Here is a 12,608-nt window from a genome sequence, read left to right on the forward strand (position 1 = left end):
TACATCATCACTCTTGTTCTTACAGTAAAAGGCACCAGCACACGTCTCCGTTCTTCAGGGAGTTTCCCCACTCTCAAAAAATGCCACTGAATAATTGAAAAACACTGACGTCTTACTTCGAATCACTGGTGGGTCGTCAGGTCCAACTGCTTTCCTCTTCTTCACTCTTCACTGCTTTCAGAACGTCATCCTGAGCAATCACGCCTACTTTCTGGTCTAGTTTATCGAAGCTTTATTCTTCATTCCCTTTCACTTTCTTCATTAGCTCCTCAAAGTACTCCTTCCATCTTCCCATAACATTCTCCTCACTCGTTGAACATTACCATTTCTAACTTTAATGAGCTTGGATCCTTTCTAGTCTGAACCTTCTCTCCTGCCAGTTGATACAAGTCCTTCCCTCCCTAGTGTCCAGTCTTTTGTAAAACTCATACAGTTTTTGTTTTGTCTTTTTTTTTTGCCTCCATCTTGTCCTACATCACATCTCCTCATGTTCCCATCCACTCTCTTCAGTTCTCTCATTGTCCCATTTTCACTGTCCTCCTTCCTCCGAATAGCTTTTAAATACACCAACATCAGGTTTCCTTATCTGTTCTTTGTCCAGAAAAAAAATAAAAGTACTTTCCTACCTGTCTCTCTAAATAATCACTGTTGCTGCAGTAGCCCAGTAATCTGGAACTTCTTTCTTACCACCCAGAGTCTGTTACAGCTTTGCTCTGAACTTCTCTCCACATTGTTCCTCACCTTCCACTTTTTGGTCTTCTTCCCTGATTTTATTATTTTTCTCTTCTTCACCACAATAGTCATTCTACACACAACCATCCGATGCTGTCTGGCCACGCTCTCTTTGGACACATAAACATCTACCTTCCTTCTCTGCATCATGCTCTCTACATTTGCTTCTCATTTTCTCTCCAGTCAGTGTTGCTACCCTCAGTCCTACACTCATGATGTTCTTCTCCGTCTCCTGACACATTTCCCTCCTCGTGGTCTTCGACTATCCATCCAACAATTATCTTTACCTGCTTCGTCCTTTTCAGTTGTGGGGGTCACTGGTGCTCATATCCAGCAGTCATTGTGAGAGAGGCGAGAGACAGCCTGGACAGGTCTCCAGTCCATCACAGGGACACAGAGACAAACAACCATCCTCTCTCTCTCATCTAGGGACAATTTAGAGTTACCAGTCAGTCTAACATGCAGGTTTTTGGTCTGTGGGAGGAAACTGGAGTACCTGGAGAAAACCCACGCATGCACAGAGAGAACATGCAAACTCACAGAAAGGTTTCTGCTGGGATTTGATCCAGCATCCTTCTTGTTAAGAGGCAACAGCTCTACTATCTGCACCACCGTGTCACCCCAACTGCAGTTTCTGCCAGCACCTCACTCACTTGGCAAGAAAAACACGAAAGTATTTTTGAACAAGGGGAAGTAATAAGTTCCCTTCCCAGACTTACAGCATGTTTCAGTAAATAAGTTAAAAAAACAAAGTTGGTCAAGTTTCTGTCAGCTGTTCTCTTCTTCAGTGGTCTCCACAGCGAACGAACGAGCACGAAAGATTTGACAATTGTTTAACGCTGGATGTCCTTCCTGATGCAACCTGGGCTCAAGCCTGCAACCTCAGGATTTCAAGACCACGGCAGTGACCACCAAGCCACCACAGCGCACCCCCCCCCCCCAAAAAAAATAAAAAATTAGTCAAGGAAAGCATTATAACTTATTTTTAAGTTTTACATTTAACTTAAGGCGGCATGGTGGCGCAGTTGGTAGAGATGTTGCCTCTCAGTGAGAAGGTCGCCTATTCAAACCCCAGCCTGGCACCTTCCTGTGTGCAGTTTGCATGTTCTCTCCGTGCATACGTGGGTTTTCTCCGGGTACTCCGGTTTCTGCCCACAGACCAAAAACATGCATGTTAGACTGATTGGTAACTCTAAATTGTCCCTAGGTGTGAGAGAATGAATGGTTGTTTGTCTCTATGTGTCCCCGTGATGGACTGGAGACCTGTCCAGGTGTCCCCTACTCCTCACGCAGTGACTGCTGGATATGGACACCAGTGACTCTTGTGACCCGAAAAGGAAGAGAATGGATGGACATTTGACCTAAACTGGTTTGTATTTGGATAAAAAAAAAACCACCTAATTTCTCATGGGACATTACATGAAAGTGTTGAACATCAACAGTAATGTCAGCTACTGAAAAACAAAACAAAGATTAATTTATTTCTGGAAGCCTGATATCCACATGCTTTGCCAGGAGCTTGGTTTAGACTATACAAGTTTCCATTTTCAGACACTTATCAAGACATATCCCTTAAACATAGATATGCATATATAAATATTGTGAAGTCATTTTAAAATGTATTAAAAAAGGCACCAGAACTGTAGTATCTCACATTTTTATTGTTTGTTGTAACGAAGCAGCATCACTGATACAAAAGAAAGAAGCCCCTCCTTTTTGTTACGGCGCATTACAAATCTGAACGTTCAGCCGGATTCGCACGAAGCAACGACACTGAACAGAAGCACGGAGCCAGCGCTTCACCTCGGCTGAGGGGTCACAGAAAAATAAGGCAGGTGGTTCAGTACCTCTCTTCAATCAGCACATGCTGGTGTCTGGTTGACAGATCTACAAACAGGCTTCTTGGCTGTGCCGGCACGTTGTGCATTTTTAATTTACAGAACGATTAAGGTGTCGAGACATGAAGTCGGCCGAGAATCTGAGTTCCTCAGTGGGTCAGTGTGTAGGACATGTTGCTCTGCAGGACCAAACCTGACGAGGAAAACCTCGTTCAGGCAGTTCATGTGGTTTCATAACTTTTGCGAGATGAATTTAGAAAGAAGCCATCTTGAACATTCATTGTACCCCTTCAACACAGCCTGTGTACATCATCAGGCTACGGAAAGTTTCAATTCAAGTAAATAAACTTCACCAAACCAGGCGCTTTACAAGATGTTTGGATGACAGCAGTGATACACGTAGAAGCTTCAGTAAGATATGACCTACAGCTGTGCACAGCTGGTTCTGTGGAACAGGTCCTCCTGAAAGATTCTCGTGTATTTTGTCATCCTGAGATTAGGATCCAGTTTGAACGTTCTCAGCATGATTCTGTAACACAGCTTATTTGTAGCTTATTCATTTAAACCCAGTGTTGGTAAGCAGAAGCCAGGTAGCTGCAGAAATGTTATTGCGTCGTGAGACCTTTGAGAAAACCAGGTTCAGAAGTAGGCTCGCAGATTAATGCATCTTGATAGGTTGACAATAAAACATGACAAAAGGTATACGACGAACAGTTTCTACAAATGTACAAGCTTAAAAAAAAAAAAAAACTACTGTCAAACAGCAATAAAGATCGAATATATATATATATATATATATTACATATACAAAAACAAACACTTGATTGTAGAGTACATCTCAAGTACAATCCCCCCAAAATCCACTTAAAGGCCATGAATGTCAGTGTACCATAAAATAAAGAATATTTACAAAGCATATACATTTGTCCTAAAAGACCATGTTTGTAGTCCAAAAACGCACACACAAAATACACCATTTCATTTGAAAGACGTTGATTTATGTACTTTGATCCCAAAGGATCTGTAAATGTTGTCCACTTTGGCTGAACGTGTTTGTGACACTTTATCCATTTATAGATCGTGGATTGAACGGACCAATCAGCAGCTGTTCTGCTCAAAAGGCACTTTTTGTTATAGAGGCCAAATACTAAGAAAGTCATCCAAAAGGCACAATTTAAAATCCACGACAAGGCAAAAATGTCATGAAAAGACATAAAATTGATTACAACTTGTCTGAGCTTAGTTATAAAACAGGTTAAAATAAAAAAAAAAACAGGAAGACTAGTCCATGTAGAACTATTGTGTGCCACTTTTATCAAGTTGTTAGTTTCCAGGAGTACCTTAGATTTTAGAAGAAAAAAAAATGCTAGCTGGGATTTTGTTTGGAAGATGATCTTTTTTAAGCTAAACATGAAGCTAACGGTAAACAGCTAATTAGCAACAGCTAATAGCTAGCTAACGTAACATTGAGAAAAACTGTTAGGCATGGCTAACACTTTTTAAAAAAATTTCTACTTCTGGGATTTCGATGGAAAAATAGTTACTGATTTTATTTAAATGCTAAATAAAGTCAACACCTAACTAGCTAGCTAGTCCCAGCGTAAAAATGTAACACATTTTGTTTTTCAAGACGTGTGTCGTCTTGCACTGTGAGCTACCGCTAGTCATTTCCAATGTGTTTGTTTTTTATTTTATCTTTTGCCAGTTTTTCTTCAATGTTTTTATGTGAAATAAAGCAACGCTTGTTTACGACGATTGAGTGGCTAAAGCTAATGTCAACAAATGCACCTAAATTTAGGTTTTATCTTGTGCTTCTTTATCAGAGTAGCTAAAATTTGAACTTAACAGATGTTCACAACTTTGTTCAAGCACCACAGCCACCACTCCAACCCAAACTTTCAAGGAATATTTTTGTTTGCTGGTTTTATTTGTATCAAAATGAGAATATTAAAACTTGTCAATGATTTTGTGAAGGTTTAGCCATTTTCAAGATTTTCCCCCGTAGTGAGTTTCATTTGTACTCAAAAGTTGGAAAAGAAATGACCTGGAAAGCCCCACAAAGTTAAAATGTGGACTCAGAAAGTTGTAATTTCTTTTCAGGCCGGCACCTTAAAATTCAATATAGATGCTAATACTCACAATAACAAACATTTTATTTTTACTTCTCACTTCTTAAGTTTATATTTTATTAAATCTGTCCCACACAGTGATGCCCTGTGGTACAATCACTGTGAAAGTCTCAACAGGAAGTGTTGATTGTCAGTAGACTCGACAGCCCTATGTGTAAAAGAATGGCATGTATGGATTTATAGAACAAAGGAGTTTGATTTGCTCTATGTGTTGCTTGAATCGTTATGCTCCCAAACACAACATGGTGTCAGAAGTGGGATTCGAACCCCACGCCTCCATTTGGAGGCAAGGAACATCAACATCTGATTTTGTGTTAACAGAATGTCATTGCATCAGCAAGAACAAGCTCCTACAGAGATTATCCATAAAATCCAGAAAAATAGTTAGCCGCATGCTAAAAACAGCTAACCTGGTTAGCATAACAACTAGCTTACCTCCCTGGTTTTCCAACTTCAAACTGAAACACAATAAAACCAAGTGTGACGTTTCCGGATCCAACTTCTGAGATAAACGAAATGCTGCGTTTCACCGAAGTATCAAGAACCAACTATAGCATTAGCTTCATTTGTAGCATTTAGACGTTAGCGATCTCTTTCTCATCTATTGCTTCTTCAAACTGTGCATGTACAAAACAAAAATATTACACCCGCTGGTTTAAAAATAGAAGACATTTACATTTGTATAACATCAGCAGTGAGGATAATGAGATGTTGAAATCTGCACTACAACTAAAAAACAGCTACATCTACCATTTCAAGTTTGCTTTGATTTCTAAAATCTCCAATTTTACTTTGATAAACAGAACAATTTAAATAGTTTTGATGCCTATCTGTAAAACTGTGACAACAACTAACGGTTGCACATCATTAGCTGTCTAGTAAATTAAACACCTGGTGTATTAGTATATTATTATTCCAGCATATGTACTGCTTGAAATGACCGCTCAGCTTCACACAATCTGAACAATCATCTTAAGAAGACAGGATCTGACCCACAATCCCACTTTTAGCAGTAGATAGACTTAATTATGTACATTCTACGTGATCAGACCAGTCTGTGACAGTAATACTGAGAGCACCTTGTAGTTTCTGCACACAAGACGTGAATTTGATCCTTGAGACTCTGGAGCTGTAGCGCTAATTTGACAACAAACGTTTTGTGTAGACTTTGGCAAAATGTTCGGTCGTTTTCATGCTGAGCAGCAAATTTAACCAAGAATAAAATGATTTAAATGATCAACAAACCATCTTAACTGATGAATTTGAGCTTTTTCAAAGTGTTAGCCCAAAAGATGCACTGATATGTACGTTTCTGCCTGTGGGGGTTTGTTACGTCTCCGTATGAAGAACAACAATAATGCTAGAAGTGCTAATTTTTTCACGAATGACAACAAAATCCACCTCTGTATGTCTCTTAAACCCAGAAGAGAAATGGAGAATGGCATCATCCGTCAGGCCCAAGAGTCCACTCATAGTTCCCAGTCTTGTCTCAGGTGAGGTCTCTTCACAGCGGGACATCTCTTCATCGTGATGAAGATTTCAAGCGGTCATATTGTTCCAGTCTACGGGTCGGGAGTTGTCATGTTCCAAAACGCACAAAAACTGCCGATCGACGATATTCTGGTGATACAGCGTGATGGTTTTAAATGAAATGGAGCAAACCAGAAGTCAGGTGATGCGGTGGGATAGTTGGACTGTTCACCGTGACTCCAGAGGAAGAGGAGGGCTTTAATGACCAGAGCCAGAGCCTGGCGGGTTGTGGATCCAGTCAAGAGTAATGAGAGTCAAGCTGCCGAACATGAAAATAACTCCTGTGATCAGGAAGATCAGCGCCTGGAGAGAAAGAAACAAGAAGAATGGGCTGAGAGCGTGCAGGGTACATGACAGGGGCCTGATGAACTTTAAACCGGGTCACGTTTGGAAGACGTCACCGGTGTCTTCTCTATCAGCTTCTTGAAAGCTGAGCCGGTGAGAAAGCAGCACACGGTGTACCGTCCTGCACACTCACCAGAATCTTGTGCCAAGAGTTCATGGGCTTCGACTTCACCAGGCGCAGGTAAAAGGCGGCGGGGAGGATGAAGATGAGGTTTGTTGCTGCAGTACCACCTGGAACGAAGAGGAAGAGCAGTTAACAAACATAACCTTCGTTAAACAGAACGTGCTCCAGAAAATTATGGGAGTAGGTGGAGAATATCTGGAATGTGAAAAACTGACTGACTGCGATGACAAATGGTGTCAAGAGAAAGTAGGACACTGAATTTTCTCTGCAAGGGGTTGGAACGATTATGAGATTCTGCTATTTTTAGCTTCGAGGTGTCATGTCAGCCAAAGGGCGGCACCAGTATCAGAGCCACGGCTAAGTTTTACCATTGGTGGAAGTGGTGCGAAGCTGATGGGACAAAAAAAGAGTTTGAACTGACCGATGAAGCCGAAGATGTCCCTGATGGTAGGAACGAAGATAACCAGCATGTTGTTGAAGGCCAGGATGGCAGCAGCTATCAGCATGTGGCGAGTCCAGCTGAAGTCACGACCGCTGAAGAGCAACGTGGTGATGGAGGAGCGGATCTGAAGGAAGCAAAGCCACCGTTGTTAAATGCTACTCCGGTCGTAGCTTTGGAAAAACGTACAAAAATACACCAGTTTGGTGGCAGCAAGTCAACATTTGGAAAGAACAATATTCCACGTGCACGCTCATGGGATTCTGGTGAAACCCAGGTGTGTTTGGAGCTCAATGGCTCAGACATAATTAACAATGAGACATAAAAAACACTTAAACAGGTCACAGAAACTTGTGGTTTATACCAGGACTAATCAACTAAATATCTCAGGGGCCACAGTTACTGAAAGCCAAGAGCTCAGGGGCCGGACATCCAGCAGTTATTGTCATTAAGTTTGTTTTATGGTTTCAAATCTAGTTTGATTTTAAAATGAATCCATTGGTGGGCCGAACTGAGCTCCCCTGTGGGCCTGATTTGGCCCCTGGGCTGCCAGTTGAATCACCCTGGTTTATACAACTAAATGAAGTCTGATGAAAGTTTGAAATGTCCAAAGTTTCTAAAGTTTTGGCAAACGCAACAAAAAACTACTGTAGGACATTCAGTCCCCCCCCCCCCCCCCGTTTACACACTCAAATTTCTACTGACTTTCACCAGAAGTGAACTCATCTCTTCTACATCAGGTTTACCGTATTTTCCGACCTACAAGTCACGTTTTTTTTTGCATAATTTTCATGCCCTGCAACTTAAACACTGAAGTGACTTATTTATGGATTTTCACTCATATTTATGAACCAGTTTTTGACTGAGATATGACTGTTTCCATTCATTCTGACTGAAAATATTGAACACTACCATTTTCAGCCACTAGATGGCACTTGAGCACTATGGCATGCCATTGTGTCATGTAATAGATAAAAGTGGCTATTAATGACACAATTGGCTTGACATAGTTAGAGCCACCTTCGTCCAGCTCGCCTGGAACAACCATCAAATCAGCTTCATTTTGCTGCACCGCCCCGGAGAAATGCAGCTGATTTTACCATCGAAGTGCATTTATTAAGGAAAAGTTCAACTGAGACACACATTTACTATAATGTCGAGCAAACAAATAATTGTTTTTAAGTGTTAATCTTGTTCAATTCTTGTTAAAGTCCTCCCGTGCACGCTCCAGCGACTGCCATTTGGCAGCACCGGCCCATGTTTCCGGGTTGTCAGCGGTGACGCATAATAGATGCGACGTACATGGCGAAGTGACGTATTTATGGATTTTCCCACTTTATTAGACATTTTTGGACTGATGCGACTTATAGTGCGGTGCGACGTGTACGGTGGAAAATACGGTATTTTACTAAAATGCTCAGTGGGGGGCCACAGTTACTGAAACCCGCAGCGCAGAGGCTGGAGGTTAGGCAATTATTATGTGTTAATTTAATTAAAATTAAAAATAATTTTACATAAACTAATTGATCAAAGATCATTTATATAAATGGATCATCTCTGACAAATACTGATAATTACAGAGTTTTAAAAGTGTTTGTCTTACAGACATTTTTCCTGATTTAAAATCTAGTTTTATTTTACATGAACTCATTAAGGACCGGACTGAGCTCACCCATGGGCCAGATGTGGCCACCGGGCCACCAGTTGCTCAAGCTTGACCCCAACAGACTAGAAGACACAGTCAATGTTTCCGTCCAACTGAAAGATCTTTTCAAGCTTCTCACAGCAGCTGTTTATGTGAGGCTCACTTTCTGCCTGTCTTATCAAGAGTGCTGACAGAGAGGAAGAGACAAGTAGTGTGTGTTGACGGTTTCTTTTAATCTAGTTTTTTTTACACTTCTGGTTTTGCATCAAAATGTTTCTGTGGACTTCAGAAGAAACCTGACAGATGTTGGGAGTCTGGGAAAGTAGCTGCCCTCGTCTAAAGAAAAGTTTGTTTTTCGGTAAATTTAACTTTGATAAAAGTTACAGCAGCAAACCCTCTGCCTAAAGTGTGTCAAGTCCTGAGAAGTGCAAAGGGAGGGGTGTAAACCGCGGAGCTGAGGCACCTTCAGCTCCTGATCCACAGCCGGTCTAAGTCTTCACTGGGTGAAAGGTGGCAGGTCTTAAAACCAGATCCACCGGGGAATTGTGGGCCGCAGGGAAAAGGGTGAAAAGGAAGCAGAGGTTTTACGGCTTGTTCGGTTGGCCGAGGGATTATCCCCCGCAGTGCAATGGAAGCAGGAGGTTGCATCAGCCGCTGCTGAGTGGGCGGGGCCTATCTGCAGCAGAGGAGGAAAGTCTGCGATGAGATTTAGATTCATTGCACAAATGAATAAATAAATAAAATCTAATTAACTTGACTTTCCGAGTTCCCCCCGTCACGCCTGTCAGGAGGCACCGGTGCGACTCGTACTCCTGCCAGAAAACTGTCGCCACTTGAGCCAAAACCACGTGGGAGAAAATGCAACCAACTTTAGAACATCTCCTGGAGATCTAAAGCCCGATGTCCTCCGTCGCCCCGCTTCGCTCCCACCAGCTGTTGCGTAATTCAGTCGGCACGGAAAAACTCGAGCCTGGACGCTGCATTTCTCACCAGGCTGTTCAGCACCTGGCCGTTACCTGACGCAGTGCTTGGAGCTCATCGTGGGATAGTTACTCTTTAACTCGAGCTCACACAACCAGACGGACCTGGACTCCTCTGGCGTTGGTTAGGGCCTGGTGTTTTGTCTACACGTTTTATAACTTGACTTTCAGCACACAAATAAGAACAGAACCTACACAAGACGTTCCAACCCTGACTCAAGGTTCACAAGCTGAGCAACCAAAACGAAGCCAGAGCCACTCAGAGGGTCCTGAAGGGTCCTGAAGGGTCCTGAAGGGTCCTGAAGGGTCCTGAAGGCAGCCGTGAGCTCAGGTGGTGGAGCCAGAGCAACACTCTAACTGAGCTGACCGTCTTACACCAAATAAATGCACTCATTTCATTACAATCATCACAGGATACAGGTGGTTCAAATGGTCATTAGGACCCGTAAGACCTGTTTTTATTTGAACCATCATAATTGTTTTCAGACGAGCGCTCTGATGCACGCGTCCTTCAGTTACATTATCTTGTGAGAAAGTGAAGACAAAACAATTTAAACGCCACCATAAACAAGCGGTACACCGACGTCCCCGGTCACTGGGAGGTCTGAAGAATGAATGTCTCTAGTCTTCGAGACGAGTGTCTTTCTGGAATGGACAGAGAATAAAGTAAACCTAAATGTTTTTGGTGCATGTGTGTAGGAGTTACACTGTGGAGAAGAACACAGGTAGACTTAGCTTTATTTTTAGGAGTGATGGATCCTGGTGAGTGGAGGAAGCAGTGGTGGAGCCAGGGGGTGGCCAGTGGTGGCCTTGGCCACCCCGAGCGTCACACCAATCATTTGTGGAAACTATACCTTTAATGGGGTGCCCAGTTTACATATACGTGGCAGTGGCCATCTTGGATTTTGACGTGGCAGCTCAATTTTTTATTGTGACCTTTTTATGTCTAGATGCAGCCACACAACAAAATGGACGTTGGTGCCTCACTTATTTTTCAGGTTATTGTTGTCACAGGACGGACGGAGGGTATTTCCAGTTCATCACTCCGCTCAGTGACGGGGCCAACAAACCTGACAGCGTTCTGTCCTACTGCCATTTTGGACCTGTTGCTGAAGCATTGTAATAAAGAGAGAAGTTTATCACGTGCGTGTTATAATTCAAACTAATCACACAGACAGTATCGCCGATATCAATCCAATTTGATACTTTTAGCTCAAAAGAGCAGCTTTTATCATTTCACACATGAGAAGAGTATGTTCTGTTTTATTTATTTTAATCTGAAAATATTTGCAGTTCAGCCTGTCACAATAACAAAATTTGCTGGGCGATTAATTGTCTCAGAAAATATTGCATGAATGAATGAAAAATTGCGATAAACGATAATATTGTTTGAAATTTGACAATAATTAGTAATTATTGTCAAATTTAAGAAGAAATGCTGGTTAATTTTTGTGTGTAGTACCTTTTTTGATCCCCGGATAGCAGTATAAGACTTTGAACCAAAGGATGGATAGTGAGGGAGCGAGCAGCGTGTCTCTTTAAGAAAAATGGGAGGGAGGCCCCTTGACGTGACATGGGCTGTCTCTCCTTCATTTGGTTCTCAAAATGGTGGACGCTCGGTGTGATTTGAGCTCTTTAGCATAGTATTTCACACAAAGCTTTTAATAAAAAATCAGTAAACAAGTTCTCAACTTCTTTTTGCAGACAAAAACAACATTTTACACGAAGACACGGGTTTCATCCATTCATTTTTGGGAGCTTTGACAAGACGGAGGGTTTTTTTCCCCAGGTCAGCCTGTTAGCTTAGCTCGTAGCTTAGCTTCTCAGCTTAGCTGCTTTTAACGATCCAAAAACGTGATTTTGGATGGGTAAAACAAATTTTAAAGAGAAAGGGAGGAGTCAGTGAAGAGCACCGGAGTTGAACCTTTTATCATCCAGTGTCTTCGGTAGAAAGAGAGACATGAAGAAACGATAAAGCTGATAAATGAAAATGAGGTTGATAATGTTAATTTATCATGTGATTAATTGATCTATTGTTTATCGTGACAGGCCTATTTGCGGTCTAATTAAATGACTGATTAGTGTTTTCCACCATTATTTAGCTGATTCTTCTTATTTTATTATCCAGCACGGATTTTAGGCAAAGTTTGTAGACGAATAATAAAATAAAAACTTGTGAACGCTGAGAGCTGAAGCTAACAGAGCAGTAGCTAAAAGGAGCTGAAGACACAGACATGAGCCTTATGGTGACCGGGCTCATCTTTTAAAACATTCTTTGAGCAACTTCTGCCATTTAAGCTCAAACGTTTTAAACAGCGTAGGAACCAGTGGTAAAGGTGCGACCGCGGTGGTGGAGGTGATGGTTCGCCGCCCTCCCCGTGGCTTCAGTCTCCAGTCTGGGCCTGAGAACTGGGACATGTCTGACTCCGCATAAAGCCCTGTCATTATGTACTAGATCCGGGCAAAGCCCTGTGTGATCAGGCCCCTGGTCGAATCCATCTTTCACGTGACTGCACACACACACACATCATTTCAGGTCAGGCCCTTCACACACACACATGCCCGCCGCCTCGCCGCAGGAGCCGGGGACACCGAGACAAAGGTAATCTGCTGCTGAAGGTCGGCAGCATTGTCCTGTCCAGATTCTCCAAAGGTCAGGTGAGAACTTGGCAGAACAACGGCGTCACAACGTTTGTGCTACTTTATTAAATTTTAACAAATGAAACGTTCGTAACTCTGCTCAGTGGCACCATTCTGCTTAGAATACCAAACATAATTCAAGAATCAGCCGAGTCGCCGTAACAGTCCTCACATACCTGTCTCACAGGAAGGCGCTTCAATAAAGC

General features: G+C 42.3%; 1 protein-coding gene across 1 annotated transcript in view; it reads right to left on the reverse strand.

The window, feature by feature from the left end:
- Positions 1 to 2,373: 2,373 nt before the first annotated feature.
- slc38a4 (solute carrier family 38 member 4) overlaps positions 2,374 to 12,608 on the reverse strand; it is a 53,589-nt gene continuing 43,354 nt past the window's right edge. The window contains exons 15-17 of the mRNA XM_037695799.1: positions 7,120 to 7,264; positions 6,708 to 6,805; positions 2,374 to 6,532 (exon numbers count right to left, since the gene is read on the reverse strand). Of these exons, the coding sequence (XP_037551727.1) occupies positions 6,428 to 6,532; positions 6,708 to 6,805; positions 7,120 to 7,264 (348 nt within the window). The 3' untranslated portion in view covers positions 2,374 to 6,427. The remainder of the gene's footprint in view (positions 6,533 to 6,707; positions 6,806 to 7,119; positions 7,265 to 12,608) is intronic.

This window comes from Nematolebias whitei, chromosome 22 (genome assembly GCF_014905685.2).
Source record: "Nematolebias whitei isolate Nwh7 chromosome 22, NemWhi1, whole genome shotgun sequence".
Taxonomy (NCBI): Eukaryota; Metazoa; Chordata; class Actinopteri; order Cyprinodontiformes; family Rivulidae; genus Nematolebias; species Nematolebias whitei.